Source organism: Excalfactoria chinensis, chromosome 3 (genome assembly GCF_039878825.1).
Source record: "Excalfactoria chinensis isolate bCotChi1 chromosome 3, bCotChi1.hap2, whole genome shotgun sequence".
Lineage (NCBI taxonomy): Eukaryota > Metazoa > Chordata > Aves > Galliformes > Phasianidae > Excalfactoria > Excalfactoria chinensis.
The window spans coordinates 84,209,908-84,234,196 of record NC_092827.1 but is presented as its reverse complement, the minus strand read 5'-3'; the positions used below and the strand labels follow the sequence as shown (position 1 = coordinate 84,234,196).

Below are 24,289 nucleotides of genomic sequence, written 5' to 3'. Positions count from 1 at the left end.
TTTGATGGAAATAATGCAGCACTGGAGTGGGAGTCAAAGGAATCAGAAGGTGAATACCCTGCTGCTATAAGCTTGCCCTGCAGCAACCTTCTACAGGTTATCAGGAAAAGGCTTTCTTCTTTCTGTACTCATAATGTCAGAAAAGTCATCCAACAATGCATTGTAACGTAGTCACAAGGAGCATATAGCAGGGTGTCTGAAAAAATAGCTGGAATAAGAACATGAACTGCATCCTTTCTGTTTCAGTGATGTGTTACAGCATCATCAGTAGCTGATATATCTGTGAGAGTTGGAGATGAAGTCACATGTGTAATTTGGCCTCAGAAGGCTAGTATTATGAGCAGTCCAAGGGAGAATGCCTGTAGCTTGAACTAACAAAACAATGCAGAGTGTTTTGGGGAAGGGAAAAGTGTCCGTAATAAAAAAAATAAAAGAAGTGAGAGCATGTACTGTAGACAGAGATCTTGGTTGATCAAAAAAGCTGGCTGCAGTGTTCGTGAAAAATGTTGAAACGGGTAGAATTAGAAGTAATTGGTTACCGAGGTGTGAAAGTAAAACCGATGTATGGATATAATCAGCTTCAGAACAGTTCATGTGAGATTGGGAAGAGCAAGCAAGCAAGAAGAAATGGAGATAGGGAGTTTTAGTAGCTCCTGAGAATGAAGAGTGTAAAGAGCACTACTGTCTTGAAAATTACTGTTGAGTCCTTTGCAACAATGTCTTCTAAGCTCATTAATAAGTTAGTGATGATTTTGCAGCCACAGTTACTCTGCTGAATCTTTTCTTGCATTTAGCATTTTTTGTTTACGTGTTTTATTGGAGGGGTTTGTTCAGGTATGCTAGTTCTTAAACAAAAAAACAACCCAAAAATGAAAACAAAAAACCCCAAACCCAACTGAAACAGCCATAACAAAACCAAACACAAATAAAACCCCCATGATATTGATCTCTGTATACTTTTTGCTCTAGAAATGTCTTTCAATAATGCAATTTGGATTTCTCTGCTCTTCTAGTGAAGGACTCCTTGCATTGTATACCCTGCTGTTTATAGAGGTGGCTGTGCATATGGCATGGAAGCTCAGCCAGGCTTTGAAACTGCCTGTGCTATACATGCGCAATGGGGAATCAGGCTTAATTTATGGAAGTTGTCCATAGGTCGTCTTGGAGTTGTCCTGGCTTTCTGTGGCCAGAAAAGATTGCTAAGCACAGAGGCTGGGAGACAGCCAGGTGAGGCACTGGGTAGCAACATGCTCTATTAGTGTAGTAAGAAAAATACTGCCTTTGCTTGTTGTGAACTACCTCAGGTTTCCTTGAGAACCTTTAACAGTCAGGAAACACAAGTGGCCCTAGTTGTTTATAACTGTTGCATGATATACACCATACAGTAGTCAAGTGAAAACACCGAGTAATTCATGTGAAAGAGAATCTGATCTCTAGCCTAGATGAGGATTCCATGATCAAGAAAGAGAAGAAATACTCTTCTAGGATAACCCTGTATGAAGTAGGCTGTCCTGCACAAGTAACAAAAGTTAGTTGTGAAACTTTGTTCTGGCTTTCCCCTATGGCCAAAACCTGCTGATTTTCATATCTTGTACTGATTTCTTTTATGTAGACTTTTCTGTCAAATGTGGCTCACAAAGGAAACCTGAGAGAAATGTAACTCATAGCAAGCGAGTTCAAATCCTCTCTTTGGCTTTTAAATCTTAGGTCTGCAAAAACAGGAATGATTTTTTTCTCACCATCACTGAGGGCATAGGTACAGTATGAAAGCATGTATAATTAGTCATTTTTTTATGACTGAAGATTGCACAGAAAATAATGGTGCCTTCAAGAAAGACATACTATGACATAGAGGAGCCAACTGCTTTTTTTTCCTGACCCCTCCAAGCTACTTATACTCAAGTATTACTAATACTGTTGTGCTGACTCCTGTGAAATGGGAGTGGTAGACACAGTCTTGTTAAATGGATACTCACTGCTGTCATTGCTGAGTTTTCAGCAGCCTCAGCAGAACCACTCGAAATATTGAAAGGCAAATCTGACTGGTAGTTTCTCTCCTCAAAGTGATTTGTGTGGACAGATGTTAAGGAAAATTGACAACAGCATCTGAAGGGTCATTGTCTGGGAATTATTTTTTTTTTCTATGTTGTGCAGACTTTAATCTTACAAACAGTTTTCACTAGGAGTTTTTCTACTGAAGTAGTTAAAGTATAGTTATATGCTTTACAGTTTAAGTCCCATCCATAACACATGGGCTGGTCCCAATAGCTTATTCTCTTCTATATTCACTGGAGTTCTGCTTCACACTGGAGTCATTCTGAGCAAGCTCAGAAAAAAGTCAAACCAAAAGGCAACTTGCAAAGAATGTCCCTTCCATCAGAGGATTTGCAGGCAAGGCCAGAGTTTCCAGAGCCGTCATAGTTATTAGGGACTGGTGCTCCCTCAGAGAAGATTAAAGCCAACCATGCTCTTGAGCTGGGACTCTTTATGGTTGTGGTTTAGGCACTGTTGACCTGTCTGAAAGGCTTGCACAGAACCAGCAAGACTGTGTTGTGTGCACCCTTACATGTATATAGGACTCTTCTATCAGTTTTCAAAGCACTGCATAAGTTCGTGTATTGGCTTAGTAGATGAAGCCCAGAAGCAGGCAAGAATTCCTGAAGATTAAAAAGCTAATCAAAGGTGAAACACAGAATTTAGCTAACACTCTTGTCAGCTACTCTGTCATTTTTCCTAATAGGTGTTTGCAAAACTCCCAAAACATTACGGTAACGTTTACAGATGGCTGGTTTGGAAGTGTAAACATCTAAATTAGCACACTTACTGTTCTGCCTACCACTGACAAACTTTTTGATATGTTTGTTTCCAGGAACACCTGTCTGGTTCTTTGTGAAAATTGCTCCAATCCGAAATGAGCAGGATAAAGTGGTTTTATTTCTTTGCACTTTCAATGACATAACGGCTTTCAAGCAGCCCATTGAGGATGATTCATGTAAAGGTTTGTCTTTTTCATAATGATATATTTGTTCTGCTGTTTTTCATTTGCCCTGGTCTTGAAAAAGCTGAAGTCCTTTAAATACTTGAAGACTTAAAGCCAAAGGATTAGATGTTAAAATAACTTACATGAAGCTGCTAGTGGCACAGCTATGTGCAAGGAATAGTTGTGTTGATTTCCTATGGATGTTGGCTCTGGCCTGTACTGAAACAGGTGATTGCTAATGAGGCCCCCCAGGTGCTTTAGGAAGCAGAGGTTGCTTTGCAAGTAGGTGCTGCTCTCCCTTTAAAATTCATTATTAATCCCCATACCAGTGTAGACTTCAAGCAGTCACAATGATGCTTAACTGCCTCTTTGATCTCAGAGGGAACTGAAGGGTATTGGGCCCTGTACAAATTGTTTATGACACTGTATACAAAAATGGAGGTATTAATCCCTACTAACAATGATCTGAATAATTTAGTTCTGCCTGGCTTGATGTGACTTAGCATTCTTATGGAATTCTTATATTAAAGTTCAGAACTACTTTTCTTTCACATCTGTGAAAATACTCTCACAGTCTTAAGTTGAATCAGGCTCAAGCTGTCAGCTTGAGTGAAGTAGAATTGCTGTTTCGCTGTTAACCCTTTGCTAAGTTGCACCCTAGAAATCTGGAAGCAAGCTCAGCTATAAAAGAGGCATAAACTTGTACTCAGATTCAGGTCCTGACAGAATTAGACCTTTTGTATCCACATGTAGAATTACAGAGACTTGCGTACTCTGAGGTGAATAAAGACGTAAGTTCTCCTGTTGTTTGCATTTTTGTAGTATTTAATAATATTTGTAGTATTACATTAAACAGGAAACTTACTGTGAAGGTGAATTGATTTACATTTATTCTCAAAATATTATTCTTTAAAAATGCAGTTGCTCAAAGTGGAAACACCTGTTACCATGAAAAAGGAAGTACAACCTTAACAAACATACCCTCTTCCAAGTTACGTGGGTTATTTTTTTTTCCTTTTGAATGCTATTTGTTTGGTTTTTCAGTGCTTTAATAAAACAAAAAAATGTATCTTGTTGGAAAAAATTAGGTCTACAGTATTTTTTTTTTCCCCTGCATAGTTGTCTTCTCTGTGTCCTAATGAGGACTGACAGCAAGGATAAATCAGCGTGATGCAGTAAAGCTGGCTCTTATTTCTTTGGTGGGAGTGCCCTTATTTCATTTGTTCAGTTGATAAGCAGGGCTTTCTCTCAGTAGCTGTGCCTTTTTTCTTCAGTTTTGCAGAAGTAGTGGTGACTTGTGCTCTCATAAGAAGAGTTTGTCCTTCACTTCAAAGAGTGAGGTGCTGCAACTTTTTTGTTTTCAAGAGAAGTATGCTGAAGAAAGAAAACACAATTTTCTGTTGTTATTCCTTATATTTCCTTTGTTGGATCCTGAGATCACTCTGTTCTCACAGTGATAATGGTAATTCTTAGCAGTTCCACATCTAAAGCAATGTAATACAATGATTAAGCCTATTTACAAGTGTGCTAACCTGCCAAAGAGTTAAGGTGCTAAGCAAAATTTGTTTGTGTGGCCCATGGAAAGTTGCTAAATGTTTACTGAGAGTTACAGATAGACTATATAGAAGAACTATATAGTCGCCACTGAAGCAGAACTCTATATATGTTGCCTAAGTGTTGCTGCTACGTATGGAAGAGTTTGTGTGCTAAATAACTGTTACAAATCTTATTTCTGAATCTCCTAAAATTGATGAAGTTGCACCAGTTTGATGCCAACAGAGCTCCGTGTTGCTGTGTACACGATACAAATGAGATCACACATTCTATTCTAACCCTTAATTTATCCCTTATGTCTTACTCTCTTCTCTAGATTACTTCCTGTAGGCTAGCTTCGGAATTTTGTATGTACTGGGTAGGCTATATTGTGTCAATCATTTGATGGCTAGATGAGCAATTCCTTGGAAAAGCAGAGCTAATTTGCAAAACAGAATGTTATGTGTGTGACCATGTCTTTAATAGAACTCACTGTGCAACTGGATACTGTGAGAGGAAAAAAACACATGTGGAATGTTAGACGATTGTCTGCAGTGAGTTCTGGGACTCATGGAGGGGGAAAATATGTTGGGAAAAAAAAAGTGGCAAATTTGTATTAGCTGCTTCAAAAAATCATTGCTTTTACAGACCTGAGCTTTGCAGAGAGTGCATTCTTTGCACGCTATACAACATTCCATTGGAAATTTGTAGCACGTTTCTGAAGGGCAACAATTCTCCTGGAAACATTTCAGAATAATGGAAAACAAATGAGCTCCTGATCTAAAAATGCAACACTCAGAATTTACATTTTAATTGTTTTTAATTTAAACTGAGAATTGATTGCTAAATCAATTGTTTTTCCATTTTTACCTTCAGTCAACTTTTATCAGCTACTCCCTTGCTGTGCTTCTACGCAAAATCAGTTTGTTGTGGATATGACTAGTTAATATCTGCTTGCAAGTGCAAATATTTTAGTATATGTGCTATCTACGAAGTTACAGGGTGGCACAGCATGAAGCGTTTGAGTTCTTCAAAATCAGTGCCTGTATGTCTTTGTAGAGAAAAACACTGCGTAGTACAGGAACATGGTTAAAGAACAGCTTATCAGTCAGGTTGAGCCTGCCTAGCTACAGTATATCTTAGTTTCTTATCGCCTGCTGATAATATCCAGCATGATTTTTCAGCTGAATGATATAGTCACTCTTCAAGTGCAAAGTGTTGAGCTCTAATGACAGGTGATTGACTGGTACACAAAAATTAATAGACATCTTTTATCTAAAGGTGACTCAGAGAAAGATAGAAGGTCCCAGTACTGTTTTTCATTCTTAGCTCATTTTTTAAGATTAATAATTTCAAACATTGGAATAGATGAAACAACATTGTTTTTAAAGTCCTCATTAAAAAAAAAAAAAAAAAAAGTGGAAAAAAAAAAGGAAAAGTAGGCTTCCAATTATAAATGTCTGTTGTTTCAGGATATTCAGTATATATTTATTCTATGACTGCAATGGGAGTTAGTTAAATTTGATTTTAAATGCAGGCACTTTAAACATAGCTCATTCTAAATAAAATAAAAATAGTGTGTCAGTGATGTTGCTGATAATATTTTTTAACATGATTTTCATCTTTTCCTGTGTTGTTACCCCTTTGGAAAAAAAAAATAAATCAGGAAAAAATAGATTTACTTGAATAAGCAGGCAAAATCAAGTTATGTCGTAGCTAAATTTGGCCTGGGAAGTGATAGGCCACCTTGTTAGCTGAATTTCAGAGTATATGCAATCAGTGTGTTTTGTCTGTATCTGTCTTGTTTTGATTTGAGATCTAACACACCAAGTGTGAGACATATGAAAAGAGTATATATAGTGGAATGCATCACTTCATGAAAACTGTTGCTTGTTCAGGTAAACAGAGTCTGTGTGCAGTCTGGGTAACTAGTAAGAAACAGGTTCTGCATGAGTGAATGTGATGACGGCATACTGAGAGCCATCTCTGCTGCTGTATATAAGTTTGGGAATTATGCTTCTAATGATTCACTTTCAAAGTCATGGAATTATATGGGAAAATTCTTGTCGGCCTCGTAGTTGCTGTAACCTCCTGTGTTTTGTAGCCATCATCAGTTATCATCTCCTCTGCAGAAGCTTTAGTTCATTTTGCAGGTAGGCTATCCTTTGCATCGCAAGCAGGGTACACAAAAAATAGTATTTTGATTGCCTCGGTCTTTGTTCAGGGAAAACTCCAACCTGATGTTTCCTTTCTTATTTTTTTTTCCCTTTTTGTTTGTCCTTTTTTTTCCCCTTTTTTTTTTTTTTTTTTTTTTTTTTTGTTCTGTTTTTAAACACGTATTTATAGGAGCAAAGCCAGTGTTTGAAATATTTTGATTGTTATACTTTACTTTCATCTAGATAAATTGGTGTCTTAAAAAGGAAACAAATGAAAGAGGAGCAGTGAGTATATTAAGAACTTTGGTATGCTTTTCCACTGCAGATGGAAAAATAACACAATTTTAGTTATGAAATTTTAAAGGGCGGGAGCATTCAGACTGCAGAGAGGTGTGATGGATGTAAGCAGGGAACTGTGACATGGAAGAAAGCAAATGTGGTTCCAGTGGAAGAGATAACTGCTGGAATTTGGATTTGCTTGCGTTTACACATTTCTATCAATAGACTCATGGTTAAAGCAGCTTATTCTCAAGCGGGCTATGCCTTTGTGTTCTAACTCTAGGGACTGTGAGTTAAAGAAGCAACTTGATAACAAGGATTGCCACAGTAAATAACGTTTGAATTTGTGATTCATTGTTATCAAATTGAAGGTGTTAGTAGATAATAAATACCTACCTGAGATAAATCAGAAATGTGTTGTGGATTCACAGAATCACAGAGAATCAACAGCTCATGCTCATATCAAAATAGAAAAAAATGTTTTTTTTTTTTTTTTTTTTTTTTTTTTTTTTTTTTTTCTGCTTGAGAGGGTTGTTACATGAAGCTTAATGCCTTAAAGAAGTGAAGTCTTGGTGCATTAAATATCCCCAAAGTGTGTTCTGGTGCCACATTTCCTTGCAAAACAATGTTCAGGAGACAGCTTTTGTCCTTCTTGTAGGCATCTTGGATATATTCAAGAGCAGCTTTTACTTAGATTTTTACTCTGAAATAGTGAAAGGCTGTAATAGCATCAAGGAATGTGGGACAGTGGAGTCAGTCTGTAGTCCAGAAGGCTCTTCATCCTTTTTGAAGCTGAAGACATTCTGGTCCTTTTGAAAACATCACGCAGGGATGAACTGAGAAAGGAGACCAGTCAGTTATGAAAATAGGTTAAAATCAGAGAGAAAGAGGCAGAGATGAGCATGGCCATGGGGGTAGCATCCAGCTTTATGTTTTGTTCCCAAATTCTAAGCTGTCTTTTCTGAAATAGCATGGGTTCTTGCCTGTTTGAGGAATCTATATACCTACACGAGTATTGCATAGAGTCACTGGGCTTCAATTTAATTTTCGCTTTCTCTGTTTCCAGTGAAAAACAATGGATGTAGGGATCTTGCAACTAACTGCTTGTGCTGAGAGAGAACATGCAGTCCATATCATCTGGACCCCCTTTCCTAGCAGGACTATCATCAGTGTGTTCCTACACCACTCTGGAACCTAGTTACTTGTCTTGGAAAGTTCAGTTTTCTTCCTCAGACCAGCTCTGTGACACATAGAATGTAATGCTTATATTCTGTTTTGTGCCTTAAGTCCATTATTTCACTTGTCTTTGTTGGATAAATGTCTGACATGTAGACTATATCCATCTTTAGTCTTCTAAAGGACAAATTATAGTACATTCAATAGGCACTGCTGTCTTTTCAAGAAGCGTTAGAGAAGTTATCATTTGATAGGATTAGTACTGGCTTTCCATCTCTATGTAGTTTTTTTCTCCTGTGTCATAATGTGTAGATTATGTATAATTATGCTTCTTTTCACCAAAAAAAAAAAAAAAAAAAAAAAAAAAAAAAAAAAAAGAGAGAGAAAGAAGATAAAAAGTAATAAAAGAAATTGTCCTAAAAATGAGATTCATACACCTGGGACAAAGGGACAGAGATTCAGTGCATATTTTGACATGTTTAATTATAATTCCTATGTAGTGTACCCAGTGTAAGGAGGTGCTGCATAAGTGTATATATTCCAGACCTCCCAAATTTAGGTCAGCACTGGTTCAAAAAACCCTCCCTACCTAAACATCCCTGCATTCTGAAATAGACTCTTGCTTGTGTGGTTATATCCTTTTCAGGTCAGTGTTCGAAGTGTATGGTAACAGATCTCACGTTTGTGGAACAGCTCATTTGAACATCAGTTAGGCTCCCACAGATGATATTTGCAACATGCAGGGCAGAGAAAAGTGCCTATAGGAGATGCTGAGAAAGAGAACCTTATTAAGCTCTATCACTGCCTTTCAAGTGTAGGTGGCTTTTGGGAAGATGGAGGGTACACAAAGCTGCTCAGCATTCATAGCCACAACCCTGCCTGCAAAGTTGTCTGGCAGTGTTTTTGTGCAAGAAAACTCAAGTGTGGTACTTCCTTTTCCTCCTCCCTGTCAGTGTTTCTGTTGAAATAGCCTGCTTATTGGAAAACTTGCCAATAGGGGGAAAAAAAAAAAAAAAAAAAAAGGCACTTGAAGTCTGTCTGGTGTTTTTGGATCAAATGTTGATTCTTTCAGGAAAATGGGTGATCAGCTAGTAAAAGAGACTATCTACTGTAGCTGACATTAAAAACATTGTATAACTGGTAAGGGAGGCACAGTCTGAACTCCCACATGTAGCTGGAACGCGGCACGACGGGGCCTCGACTTCAGCACCGCGGACAGCGCCAGGCTGGGGCTGGCGCCGCTGTCTCACCCGTCCCACCGGCCCTGAAACATGCTTTGGAGCTGGCAGCCTCTTGAGACAAATCTTGTCAGCCTGAATTTACGCAAGCGAAAGTCTGCCTATGCTGATAGCCCTCTTCCCTGGCCTTGTGAAACAGGAGGAAAATTTAATGGTGCTGACATAAGCGTTTTTTTTTGAAAGACAGAGCTTGTATTGGTGTAAGTTGCTTTAGCTGTGTTGGCTTCACAAACTCTGGCTTGATTTATAGCAACCAAGGATTGGTCATTATGATTGGTTAATCCCACCTAATCCATTCATTTAACCTCCACTGTCTTTAATGAAAATATAGTAAGGCATTTATGTCTCAGCACATGAACTGTAGTTAGGTTTTTTCACATATAATGGAGAAATAATGTTCTTTATATCTACTAAAAAACAACAACAACGAAAAAACCACCCACCACAGTATGTAGAAATGTGTTGTGAAAAACAAAGCGCTTTGGGTCTGTTTTACGACAGGTACAGACTTCCCTCGTTAAAATTCTGTCATGCTGATTTGTTTCTTCAGGAACTACTGCTCTATAGTAGCTGAACTCGCATGAATTTACCAGGAAAGATCTTGCTAGATGCAAATCACACAATCTACGTGTTGCTGAATATTCTCAGGAAGAGTTTACTAATTCTGTTCAAGTTAGTTATTAAACTGTGTGAGGCTTCCTTTAAAGTGTGCTTTGATGAGGCCTAAGAAAATTTTCACTTTTATTCTTGTTTTTAGAGAGGTATGATAAATTTGGTTCTTCCCTTTAATAAATGCTTTATTTTGTATACTTTTAAGGACCAATTTTTTTCAGGTCTGATTTGGAAGACTTTGTTTAATAATGTTCAGACAATTTGTTTATTTTTTGTGCTTACCCGTCAAGTTGGCAAACGTGTTCTCACAAGTTCCATCAGGGTAAGATGTCAAACAAGGTTATGTTCAAAGTAGCGGACAGTATTTTATCTACCCATATTCCTTTACATGTTATGGATCACTTGTAGCCTAAAGGCCAGATTATTCTTCAAAAACTGTCACTGCTAATAGCATCGTTTTTGTTGGTGATGAAATTATAATGTGAAGGGAAATTTTTCCAGAAGCAAGATTTCATTAAGAACTGAGCCTGCAAAGTGCTGAGCACCCTCAGTTGGAGTAGGAGGTGAGACTACTTAACAGTTTGCAGGTGGTTCTAGCATTTTTCAAGACTGAGACCAAATGCACTGATACTTTCCTTTCAGACTGCCAAAAATACTCATACATGTACTCTGCCTGGCTTTTTCTGTTATGTCAAAGTACTGCTCATAAAGGTTATACTTAAAGCTTGCTCATGTGTCTGTCACTCAGACCTTCTATTTTGAGGGATATTTGAAATTACTGCAAAAAATATTCTGAATTACAATTCAGCATGACCTATCTGCCAGAATTTGTTAAATGTTTTATTGCAGTTTGAGAAAATCTGTTTGTGTATTTTCTTCTTCTGTTTAGAGAGGATAAAATTAATGATTTTGTTTGTTTCACTTTGCTCTGCTTTTTGTTACATTATATGCTTTTCTCTGTTTATGCCAGAACTACACTCAATGCATCTGAAGCCAGATTCATTTCTGTTACAGGCAGCTCTGGTTTTCATTGTGCCTGATTCTAGTCCTCCATCTTTATTAGTCTGGAGCATCGTCTTAAGGGCTGTGAGATGTAAATCTGACCATTAGGTTTAATAGAAGATTATTGTATAGTGCACATTTGTCCTTACAAATGATGTGATTTGTGTAATGCACTCTTGTAGATCCCTTGAACATAAAGCCACTGCAGTTGTTACTTGTTACTTAACCACCCTTCCACCTTTACTGTGACTTGCTTTTTTCTGATACACGGTTAAATTATACTCTCTTGCGGACAGCATTAATACAATTTTCTCTATTTAATTTTAACCTGTTTTTGTTTTTTTGAATAATGATAAACTTTATGGAGCGTGCTTCCAAATTTTTTTTTTTGTAATGTATTTAATGTTGCATGTTTTTCTTTTTGAGGTTGGGGAAAGTTTGCTCGCTTGACCCGTGCCCTCACAAGCAGCCGAGGTGTGCTGCAGCAGCTTGCTCCGAGTGTGCAGAAAGGGGAGAATGTTCACAAGCACTCACGACTTGCTGAGGTAACATTTCCTTTTCACAAGAAACAGTAAAGAAATGTACACAGCCTTTTTGGATGTATTGTCTCTGCATGAGCCATTCAATCTGCCCCCTTTGCCCTGTGATTCTGAAAGCTGGTGGCAGATACAGGAGATCAAGAGTATGTCTCATGTGCTATGAAATTTCTCTTTTAGTAGTGGAATGGAAACTGGTGTTCTAAAGACTTAATGCTTCCGTGTCTCAGCAAAATCTTACAATGGCATTATTATTGAAGTAATTACGTTTTCCTTATTTTCCTTTCTTCTGAAGATCTCTCAACTCCAGCTGTATCTTGGACTGTTTGCTTGTTTAAGACTGAGGTGAAATAAACTACAGCTAGTGCAGAAAGAAGAGAATCATTGGCACAGTTCTGTGCATTCATTTATGTCTAATTCTCTTTTAGTGGGATCCCAGTATGTTTTAAAACTGGTTAAAATATATGTTTAATATACTGCCCTTATGGACAGAACAGCTAACAGATGGCACAAGCAATACTTCAGACAATAGAAAAGTGAAACTGTGATTTAAGTAGATTCAAAGTTTTGAGTAAAGATCTATGCAAAGAAGAAAGTTCTTGAAGTCTGAGGGTTTTAGGGCTTTCACCACGAGGGGGAGAGACTGCACTAAGTTTCCTGTTGTTATCTCTAGGACCAGTAGCAGGGTCTCCCTGGTGTAAAAACAGCTTGGGGAAAAATCTTGATATGGTGTTCATAACAGTATGGCCAATAAAACATGGTCCTCTTGTGTCATGTGTTGCTGTCAGTGCCATGGCAGCAGCCATGATTCTTGACAATAATTCTTAATCTTCATTTGCTGACGGAGGCATAAGCCATTGATGAGCTCCATGAGTCTCCCAGCCTTTGTTTTTCACCAGTGTGTGTTTCTGTTTCTCTGCAAAGTAGACATTTCCTTGGCCAAGTCTGCATTTTTATCACATGACCATAAAATCTCCACAAACAGGAGCTTGCTATTTAATGTAGGTGCACTCCAGAGTGGAAGACTGATTTTTGTTATGAGCATTTTCACAGGAAGTAGCTTAGATCACATTAGCAGAGGGAGGAGTCAGAAATTCACATGGATGCTGTACTATAGGAATACTGTGTGATTTACACATTCACACCCTGAAACTGCTTTAGTATCTTAGAAGCTGGGATGTTCTCCCACATAATATAAGTCAAGGCTTAGCACTAAATAATCCTTCCTTCTCTTCAAATGTTTACTCTTGAATTTTACTTTGCACTAAAATTAAGGAATGTCCAGCAGAAAATCTGAGGTTATTCAGTTAGGGTCTTTGAACCTCAGTCTCTAGACTTTTATGATTACATTACCAAAACGTATTGTTGGCTGATAAGTTGAAGAAGACTTCTCAAGTAGAGAAGTATTCTAACTGGCACAGTAAGTTGATTCATTACAAATAATAAAGGGCAAGTGTACAGTTTGTGTGTCTGAAATGAGTTTCTTTAATTGCTGGCTGAATATTGCAGTCATTATTTTAAAAAGAACATTATTCCCAACTGTAATGTTAGGTACCTTGTTGTATATCAGCAGTAATTCCATCTAAGTCAATAGTATGACACTAGAGAAAAGCAGAGTGCATATAGTCACACAGGCAAGCCCACTTTTTATCCTTAGAAGACATGAACTGGCAGGCTTCTTATTCTAGAAAGATCTCCTAATACTATTTAATATGGAATCTCTTAACTATTCCCCACTGTATTTTCAAATGTCTTTTTTTTTTCTTTGTTTCTGCATTAGCCTATTTAAAATTTTAAGCTCAAATTAGAGTGCAGCCTATTTCTTTTCCTACTTGCTGTGGCATTTCATATCCAACTTGTTTGCACAAGAAATCTCTTCATTTATTATTAGTGTTGCTATTAGTCCATTATCACTTACATTTTTTAAAGCTGAGAAGCTGGTTGTGTCCTAGTAGCTGAATGGGACAAAGTTTTGTACAAGCACAAAAAGACCTGCTACAGAGGCTTACAGTTTACGTTATTGTTTATGATTAATTGGTTTCAGAAGGGTGTTAGTGAAAAACCACTTTGTTTTATCTACAGGCTGTGGATAATACAAGCACTGAGCATTAAGCTTTAATCTCTGACTTTTGCCAGAGTGTGTAGATTTGTCTAGCCTGACTTCTCTAATAGCAGTCATGTAAAAACTGTTTAAATTCATTATGCAATTAATGCAGGGATGTTAGGTAACTCTAAGCACATTTTGCAATATGAGTACAAAGTATTTGATACGGTTCTGTGGTTTTATTACTAAGGAACTAATTGTAGGAACCTTTCTTTCTGGTCACTGCAGAGTTTGCGTGTCTTCTGCACCCGTGGAATTGGCTGGTGCATTCTGTACATTTAGCAGGCAGCTTGGGGTAAACGAGAGTGTGTCATAATGTAAAAAATGAAATAGTTATGAAGCATAAATGCAGAAAAATTATGCTGGTGCTTAGCAGCATTGTCTAATAAAGGACCTACTGCCTTTTTTTTTTTTTTTTTTTTTTTTTTTTTTTTTTTTTTTTAATCCTGTTTACTAGGGACTTATAACAGCCATTAAAATATACATCAGGTTGAGACTTAGCACCTAGCTCTTGGCTGGGGAGCAATTTGTGTGGGTGCTTAGGAGAACAAAAGGGAGAATGAGAGAGAGCAAATATGCTGTTGCAAACACAAAAGGGGGAAATTAAGTTGAAAATGAATATGTTTTTTTCCCAAGTTATTCATTCTTAGAAATAAATCATTTAAACCACTTGCTCTAGTGCACTTTTATTAGTCCTGATTGGTGATATATTACCATTTTTAAAGAAATCTAGAATAAATCAGTTTTATTCTGTTTAAAACAAAACAAAACAACAGAACCCAAAACACAGCCTCGTGAAACTCATGGTGAAGTTTTTCCTTTTTGCTCTTGAAACGATATTCTTTGGCTTTAAAGAGCAATTAAAACATCATGCATCATTATCACAAATAATATATGTAGATAATAAGACTGTAGTCACTGATGAATTAAAAGTAATTGGAATACTTCCAATAATAACTTTCTGATAGAACTATGTGTTTTACTGAGGTATTCTGTGTTTAAGGTTGGCACTGTTCTCCATAGACCCTGGAGTACAGTAAGAGCACCTTGGGGTAGGGCAGCATGTATTTCTCTTTACATCTGCCTGGCCTTGCTATGTGGCGTAGAGAGAGTGAGGTTATAGCTCATAATCTCCTGACAACCATGCAGTGGTGTGCATGTCTGGAAGAACGGCGAGCAAATAGACCATGCATGATTCTTGGTATGACAGTGGAGAACTTTGGCAACTCTAGCAAGATGTTTAAGTGGTTTTACAAGGTGTGTATGTTAGTGATGTAATGAAGGGGTGCCGGGACTAGAATCTGTCACCCTAGCCTACCTAAACAGAGGGCTGGAGACATCCCAGGTGTGCTGCAAGTGACCTTCTCCACCTTGCAAGTGATCAGCATCTCTGTGTCATTCCCTGATGCCCATCTCCTGCCCTCTCCTTACTCTTCTCTTTTAGATTCACATGCAAACTTCTGGTGCTCATCCTTCTATTGGAGAATGGCTAAAGCCATGATTCCCTGTTCATTTTCATTAGCTACTGGGAGAGAGTGGAAATTCAAAATGTTCATTAATAAATCTAGCCATTCAGATAGCTTAGAGTGTGTTTACTTTCTAAATAAAGAAGGAAGAAGACGTTGCCTTTATTTTTCTGCGCTTTAGCCCTTTGGATTTCAGACAAGCCCGTGGATGGTGCTTTGTACTTGGTGATGACATTTTAAAACACTGAAGCAGCAAAGTTGTTTATTTTCTTAGTGATTTGAAATGAGAAGTCTGTTTTTCTCTGCATTCAGTTAAGATTTACATCCATTAGTTCCACTGGATTTACTGGTATTCTTTGTGATTTACAGCAAAATAACTGACACCATAATTTAGTCTCTTCTTTATTGTCAGAGACCTTTCCTGTCATGGCTCTCATTATTTAGGTATATGGCAGTACATTTGTACATTTTCCAATAACTTCAGCTTGGAGGATGCAAAATTTCCACAAGTTCTTTGAGTGCAAAGAGACCAGAAGTGGCCAAGATGGAGTGTATTATACAGTTGTCAGTCTAGAATTTAGATATGTAAATTTAACAAACAATCTGAAGACAAAGTGCACTTTTCAGTGTTGTGAGGTTGATGTTCCTGTACTGAATGGAATCATTATCAAAATGTTTAATTTTTTTCATGTAGTATTTAGGCTAAAAAAAAGAAATAGTGCTAAGAGTTATCTGATGACTGGAGAAGAAATTATGTTTCACCCTCCATATATAAAGGGTGAAACATATCTTCCCTTGCTAGTTAGATCTTGGCGTTAGAACTAAAATCCAGTTAGCTGTCTGCAGAATGTCACTATATGATGAAAAATGATTGTTTTTGATGATTAATTATTTCAGGGAGTGAATATTGCCCAGTGGACCATATTTAGGGCTTTGGATCTAATGTGAGAGCTGCTGTTTGTACTAAGCCTTGCTGAAACCAGTAGTAGCACAGTGCTTTCCAACTGATCCAGGTATAGCTGCAGTGTTCAAAACGGAATGCAGCAGGTTTTTGCAGTACTGATGTTAGTCCTGAACTTTTGTCAAGAAGAGACCTTCAAGCATTTGTAGCTGGGACTGCAAACAAACAACCTGTGTAGGAAATGCATGCCATACATATACATTACCAGGTCAGTACACAACATCTTCCAGTCAGTACTAGGGACTTCTGGGAACTCTGTTGGCCATTGCCTCCTGCAGAGAAGAGACTTCTTTAGTCCTATGCTTATTTAGCTTCCTCACAGCACAAGCCAACAATTTTTATCGTGGCAAGCCTGAATAAATCAGGTTTAAGAGTGGCATAGCACTTAATACTGTATGGTCCATGTTGGAGTCCTGGTTTGGTCTGCAAGGATTCTAGTTTTAGGGGTAAGTGTTTTATTTCCCTGCTTGTTGTGGTTCTAGAAACTCAGTGAAACTAACTTCATTAGGTTTTCAGTTTTTTCTTATAGCATTGATGCCCTTGTGCTAACCAGCAGGTCTCCCTGAGCAGGTCATGCTATTTCTCTTCTGGAACACACAATGGGCTTAAGGTCAGCAGGCTTGTTTTTTTCGCCTTTCAGCTCTCACAGTTGTTTAAACGTGTGCAAGGGACTCTGATCTGACAGTGTCTGACCTCTGTGGTGCACAACAGTAACTGATTATGTGAGGACGTAAGGTGCAAAGCAGCAGGCAACTTGGTCTGTCCAGTCCTTGTTTTGTCCAATTGTTTTCTTTTTGTCTTCTTTGGATTAATCTATTCAGAAGCAAAAAAAAACAAAACAAAAACCAAACCAAAACAAAACCAAAGACCAAAAAACAAACCACCAGTTAACAAAAAAAGAATAATAAGAAATACCCAGAAAGCCTGCAGATAAAAATCCATGTCCAAATAATTGATGTTAGCAAAGCTGAGATAAGGAGCATGAATGGAAGACATCCTTTCTGTTCTAGATATGTTGTCTGATCTTTTCCCAGAGAGAGTGGCCTGTTGCTCTGAATTACACTGTAAATAAATGTGAAAAAGGAACCATGCTCATAAATAATTCTCGTGGGTTCTGAGTCTGGTATTAAGAAATACATCTCATTTGATTTGAGCAAGTCTCCTATTGGGGAAACTTTGGTTTAAAAATATAACTAGTTTTATTTTTTGTGTGTGTGTGCGTCAGGTTTTTCACCTTGGTTCCACCCTGATGAATAACCATAGATGTAAACAAATGTATTCTTGTTCGCGGATCTGAGGAAACTTAGTTCTTAAGATGTTGCCATGGTTTTCCATAGGTATTGCATAATGTAAATGCATGATTGTATTATTTTTATACTACTGTGCAGAATGGGAAAGATGGTCAGATTTTTATTATGCAGAAGACTTGAACATGTGCTGAACCTCAAGTTGCTGACAGATCATCTTTTGCTGTAGTGCCTTTCTGAACTAGGCCCTAACTGTATTTGAACTCAGCTGTACACCATCAGATATGGAAGACACTGACTTCCTCTCAGTGAAACATGAAAGGTTGAAATGAGTTTATTGAAGCTAATAATAATAATTTGTGGACTTTAGTTCTGTGTAGCACACAGGAATAGAGGCTAATGCATTCATGGATTGTCATACAGGACTTGATTTCAGACACAGTATAATGAAGAGTAAAACAAGATAGCGCTGAGAAACAACGTCCAGGCGCTGGACTGACTGATTCGCAACTGCCTTCCTTCCCATCATTCATCTGTCTTATCTGTTTAGACTGTGAAAGGAACTTTCTCTGCATGCCTTGGAGGCTCAACACATTAGTTGTAGTAAAAAAAATAATTAATGACATTGAAAGAAAGAAAACTGATTTTTGGTTGCTGTTTTTGTTGCTGTTGTTGTTTGTTTTGTTTAGCAGAATGCTTATTCTGACTTACAGTTTGATAATGTTGAAGGAGGTTAGTGGGCATGTCTTTTTATCAGCTGAGCTCAAGACTCTGTGATGTTAAAATTAATATTAAAAACAATTAATGTTTCCTTTTTCTCCTGAAATCTTTGTCTCTATAGGTACTGCAGCTGGGCTCCGAAATTCTACCACAGTACAAACAAGAAGCACCAAAGACTCCGCCACATATAATTTTGCATTATTGTGTTTTCAAGACTACCTGGGACTGGATCATCTTGATTTTAACTTTCTACACTGCTATTTTGGTCCCTTACAATGTCTCCTTTAAAACCAAACAGAACAATGTGGCATGGCTAGTAGTGGACAGCATTGTAGATGTCATTTTTTTGGTAGACATCGTACTTAATTTCCATACCACCTTTGTGGGGCCAGCAGGGGAGGTGATCTCTGACCCGAAGCTGATTCGCATGAATTACCTGAAGACCTGGTTTGTGATCGATCTGCTCTCATGCTTGCCATACGATGTGATCAATGCATTTGAGAATGTCGATGAGGTCAGTAGTTCTACTTCCACTCTTTAATTATTACTTTATGTTTGGGAGTGGGGAAGGGAGAAGAAATAAATGGATGCTTTTGAATATGTTAGGTTATTGTACCCATGTATCTAGTAGCTGCCCTCAGTGCATGTAAAAATTTGCTGGTGAATCTTCTCTGGAAGGATTCATCTTTAATTGCACTATTAGGGGCTGAGGTGTCATAAATCCGTATTTACTTTCCTTCTTTCTCAAAGTTCAAGTGGACAAAGCAGAAGCAAGACAGCTTTTGTGTACAGCTCTGAGAGAAACTCCTTCATCTGACATACCATGAATAGCTTGAGGTAGTGTGTAAAGATGGTTTCTTAGTGTAGGATTCTCTTCCTCTCACTGATAACTGAGCAGAGTATGTCCACCTGGGGCAATTCTTCATGCGAACAATGCATTTTTCTCAGCTACTTCTATTGTGATGTGGCAGGTGGTGACTGGCTGAATCTTAGTTCACCAGAAAGTACTGTATGGATGCCCAGTGATGCATGCACCATTGGCAACAGTTGTAGAGGAAAGTAAAACACTTGAAGATGCTGTTTGATAATTCTATAATTAGAAGAAGACAGGCAGAAATCTAGAAATGTAGGCTCCTCCATAATTCTTTAGCATTTCTTTAGGAACCAGTCACAAGCCAGCAGAAGAACTAATATTCAGGCTACTCAGGTGCTGCTTATTTTTTTTACTGGCTCAAGCTACCAAGAAAATATTACACAATTACATATTAAAAAGTAAAAAATAAGTTCCATGCCTAACTAGGTCAGAGAGTTCATGAATTGTTAACAAAATTTTAAGAAGTAGGCTACAAGAATCATCTTTAACTATACCTTATAAAATCTATCACAACATAATTATGTCTGTATTTATCTGTGGCATACATACACATTTCATCTGTGCTTAGTATTTAAAATTTAGCATGTAATATTTAATTTTTATGAGTTCCTTTGAAATACATGTTATAGAGGACAACCTAGCTATTAAAAGATAATTATATCCAATTAAATATCTGGGTAAAATCATAAAACTGCAATACTTTTGTGAAAATACACTAAATGGGTTGTTTATCTTATTTATTTTTCCTTTTGAACTTAGGCTAAGTAGGCAAACTATTGGATATAGTGGAACAAACGTGATGCTATTTGATATTTAATTCCCTAAAGAGGTTTTCATTATATATAAAGCTACAGATGGAAATAACACAAATAAGATGATGCAAAAAGCCTTATGAGACCTGACCTTAGTTATTTGTTTGTTCGCAAATTCCTGTGCAGGGCTTTCACGTGTTACTTTATCATAGCATTGATGAAGCACTGAAAAGAGTGCCCACAGGTGTTTTTGTGGTTGAAAGATTAAAAAAAAAAGAAAAAAAAAAAAAGGTTTTTCTCACTCTCTGCAAATAGTAATAACCTGCTGATGATTTTTGCTGGAGGAACATTTCATATCTGTAGGCTGCTGATATGACCTACAGAATATCCCTGGGGGAAGTGTCTACATCAGAGGCCATCACTGCCCTTGGACTGAGCCCAGGCATAGACATGAACAGACTCATGGCAAAAATTACTGGGAAGTTGCTAGGCAGGTTTGAATTTCTCCAGTTTCTTTGTTTGGATGTTGCATTCTAATGACTAGATGATTAGTACTTCAGTTTTCCTGTGTCTCTTCAACAGTCTTAATCAGTGTAACAGCAGTCCTTCTAGTTACTATAGCCCTCATGCGAAGGAAAAAACTTCCTTTTGATACTACTCTTTCCAGACTGTTCACCGTTATTTTCCCTGGTGGGTTGTGACATTTAACTGGTACAAATCATTGTAAGGTCATTGGAGCAAAGCCTCCACTGGTGTAAATGGTGCTCTTCTGTGCAGGGCTCACAGACTGGTTTACAGGGCCTGAGGGGATTTGCCAGCAATGTCAGCAGAATAATGCTGTGCACTTCAGATGGAGATTTGGGACAGTATATGCTGATTATTGTTTCATGAACTGCCTGTGGAGAAAAATATAACCTTTTATTATAAGGAAAAAAAAAAGTCATATTCAAGGAGTCTTCAAAACAGAAAGGTCTTGCTTTGTATATTTTGCATTGTGTAGAGTATTCCCTTGTGGGCCTAGCTCACTTTCTTTCAAATGTGCTGGTTTAGATCTTACTTGCTTCTCACCCCAGTTCACATGCCGTGTTATTTAACTGTTAGATTAAGTCAGCTGCAGGGCAGCACTGCTCAAGTTTTCAGTGTCCAGACTGGGTTGTTACGCGTGTTACCTTGGCTTTGCTGTAAGTTAATACCTTGAGACTGGAGACAGTAGGTGACCATTGCTACTGGGAGGGCTTTTTTCATCCATCTGGCAAATACATTTAAAAAATATTGTCAGAGAGAAAATGATGTCCAGTGTCAGCAGTGGCTTTAAAATGAGATAAAGAGTATAAATTGCTATATTAATGTTTCTGTATTTTCCACAAGGGAGACTGAGTTTAAAGCTCGCTGTTTTTCTACCTGCTATCATTCTCAAGAGAAACTGAAGACACTGAGGGTACCATGGAGGAACTAACATGACGAGTTGACATGTTTTTAAGAGTGACATAATTACTGTGCAAAAACCAATTAATTTGTAATGTACGCAGGGCTACAGGGCTAGTAATGAAGCTAAGAGCAGTGTAGATACGGTATTGAGTCTCTTGGCTCTTTGGGTAACTTTGGGGCTGTTTCAACACTTGGCTTAGTACATTAGTAGTGAAGCTGTTTTTGTCTTCTTCAAGATGTTCCAACAATGTAAGATTAATTATAACATGAAACTAGAGTTGATCAATATTTTTGACAAGACATACTCATTTAAAAAGAATTTGGATTGATTTTCTTCCCCATTTTCAAGCAACTTTTTGTTTGACAACTTACTTCATTATTCTATTATAAAACACATTGGAAAAAATACTGTCTTGAAACAAAATCGTGACTTCTGTGTTTTTCAGCCTATTTCAAAATTTCTCATGTCTATTGTTACTTGGAACATTAGTATATTTTCAATCCACATCTTAGAAAATATAATTGAAATTCTGATTTCCACTCTGTACTGTTGAGATTTTTTTTTGTCCATAGAAATACTTTGAATTCATTAACTATTAATCAATACAACTATTAATAACTACAATTAATACAAGAGGCACTTAAGTATGAATAAATACATTCTACAGATGGAAGAGGGAAAAAAATGAATGCATTTGTCCAAGGCCATGGATTAAATATGAGAATGTCTGAAATTTCTGATCTCAAGTGTGGTACTAAAGGAGAAAGAGTACAGCATCTCAGGGAGTATAGACGTGAACAGAATGCAAACAGTGAGAAATAAGTAGTTTTAGAGAAATTTCCATTGGGTCTGAAATGAAAGAAAAGGTATAAATATTTCTCCTGTTTTTTTTTTTTTTTTTTGTTTTTTTTTTTTCTATATGGCAACCTGATTATTGAGTTAAGTAGAAATTACATTCATGACCTGATATAGAACTTAATCCGTTGATCGATGAATCAACATAATGCTAGGATTAATCTTAGTACAATAAAATATGCTGTAGCATAGACTGAGTCAGAAAGAGTACATTGGGTTAAAATGTACACAGCTCTTAAAACCTGCCATGTTAGTATCTTTTAAGTTTGAATAATCACAATGACATTTGTCAGTGATCCACTATAGTAAGTAGTACTGTTCCTCAGTTAAGGAAATGTCACCTACTTTGAGGAGTAACGTTACATGTTTGTGTTTGGATGTCAGTCAGTAAATTTAATAAAAAAAAACAGACTTAAAGAGGTTCTTTACAAGAGCAATGCAATCTAAGACCTTGTATTCCAAAGCAAGTTGAATAATATTTCTGCAGTGTCAGCTCAAGCAATTTTATACTGTGGTTTTTATCCATAATCCCATAAGATATAAATTGTATTGGAAACAATTTGACTTATTACATGTGACACTGTTGTGAAATTTCATGTTAGGAGTGGAATCCAGTCATGTCAGCATTATATATATCTCTGAAATAGCAGTTTTTACTACAAGCTCCCTGTGTATATTTGAGTAGAACACTGTGATCAGTTATTGGCTGATACTGAACTGAGAACCATATATCATTCTTAGTAGTTGAGATAAATAAATGCATAGTGAATGATCATCAGGAAAGGCGTATTCAATAGAAATGATCTACGGTTCACTTAAGTGGATCAATAAGAGAGAAACTAGCATTTAGACAAAGAAGACATATAACTTTCAAAGGACAAAATGTATGAAGATTAAAAAAAAAAAAAGGCCACAGAAAAAATACACAGTACAGAAATAATCAAAGTAAATTAAGCTGTTTACTGCTAAGGGAGCGTGGTGCAACTTGAAAGTACAGTGAGTTGTATGCAGATAAAATGAATGCATTGCTGGTCAGGTTTTTGGCAAATGCAAGGCAGTACTTTAACAACAGATTAAATTAAATCTTATTAGTGGAATAATCTCTCCTGCTAATACAAATGAGCTATCTAGGAATTACTGAAGTAGCTACACCGAATTCTCTAGATGTGTTTTACCATATATTTTTTTTAAATACTAAGGAGCAAGGCAATAAATGTAAATGACCACGGGATTTATTGTTTTATAAAATAAACAGGGGATCATAAATATTTTTATTAGACTAATTGTGCAAACTGGAAATTATAAAGTCTTCTAAATGGTAGACTGCTATATAATTTAATATCCATTTGAAACTGTGTAGTTCATCTCTCCTATTTGGGTCTGTCTAATTAGTTTTGCATGTGAGTCAAGTCTGTTGATAAATCTGGTAATGAATGAATGTCTTTATGTGGCTGATTAAAACTAAAGCAGTCATAACCTACTTTCTTTATAATGTCTGTAACAAAGCTAAATGATCGAAGCATAGTAGAAATGTTGGTAAAGCATGTTTCGTGGATGTGCTGACAGACTATGGGAGGGGATAAATGCCTTAAAACCCAACCTCCATACTTATAATGAAGTGCCTTTTTTATGCTGCCCTTCTGAGGAGCAGGCTGCCTTCAGAACCCTCTGTTTTACAAACTGTGTTGGTGTTGCATGTTGGCACTTCGGAGTTTTTCTGACATTCAACCATTAAGGATTCTTTCCTGTGCTTAAGTGTGCGTAAACTGTTCAGTTTGTTTAAATTCTGTGTACTTCCCTGGTCTCCCCCAGGTTTATATACTGGTGGCGCACAGTGGTAGAATTGCCGCTTGCAACTCCAGAGGCCCAGGTTCGAATCCCCCCTGTGGCACAAGTGGTAGAAGTGCCACTTTGCTACACAGAGGGCTCAAATCCCGGGAGTTGGACTCGATGATCTCTAAGGTCCCTTCCAACTTGCATGATACTATGATACAACTATGATACTATGATATACCTTGGTGGCTTGGAAGCATCTATGTTATCTACCTATATAGGCCTTCCCAAAAGAGGATACTAAAGAAGGATGCCCTGCCCAGCACCTACTCCATAGGTTCTGCTTGTGGCTGATAGGATGGCAGTTAGCTCTTTTTCTCACTGCTAGTTCAGCTTAGTGTTTTGGCTAAGTCATGAGAAAGAGAGGATGTGATTATATTTCAAGGCTGCTTTTCCGTAGCTTTGAAAAGCGTGGCATGATTTATCATACTGTTAAAGAAAGAATAGTAGTCTACAGAAGCAATTCAATCTGTATAAGGCTAAAGGAATTAAAACACTAAACTACATTTTCAGTGATAATGTATGGTGATAGCCTT

At 37.3% G+C, this 24,289-nt stretch overlaps 1 protein-coding gene across 8 annotated transcripts in view; it reads left to right on the top strand.

The window, feature by feature from the left end:
* Window positions 1-24,289, top strand: part of KCNH1 (potassium voltage-gated channel subfamily H member 1) — a 174,406-nt gene that overhangs the window by 19,560 nt on the left and 130,557 nt on the right. For all 8 annotated transcript variants that reach the window (XR_011903079.1, XR_011903078.1, XR_011903077.1 and 5 more), the window contains exons 4-6: window positions 2,870-2,998; window positions 11,403-11,521; window positions 18,132-18,524. Coding sequence is in view for 2 of the 8 variants with exons in the window: in XM_072331918.1 (XP_072188019.1) it covers window positions 2,870-2,998; window positions 11,403-11,521; window positions 18,132-18,524 (641 nt within the window). In the remaining 6 variants the exon portion in view is untranslated. The remainder of the gene's footprint in view (window positions 1-2,869; window positions 2,999-11,402; window positions 11,522-18,131; window positions 18,525-24,289) is intronic.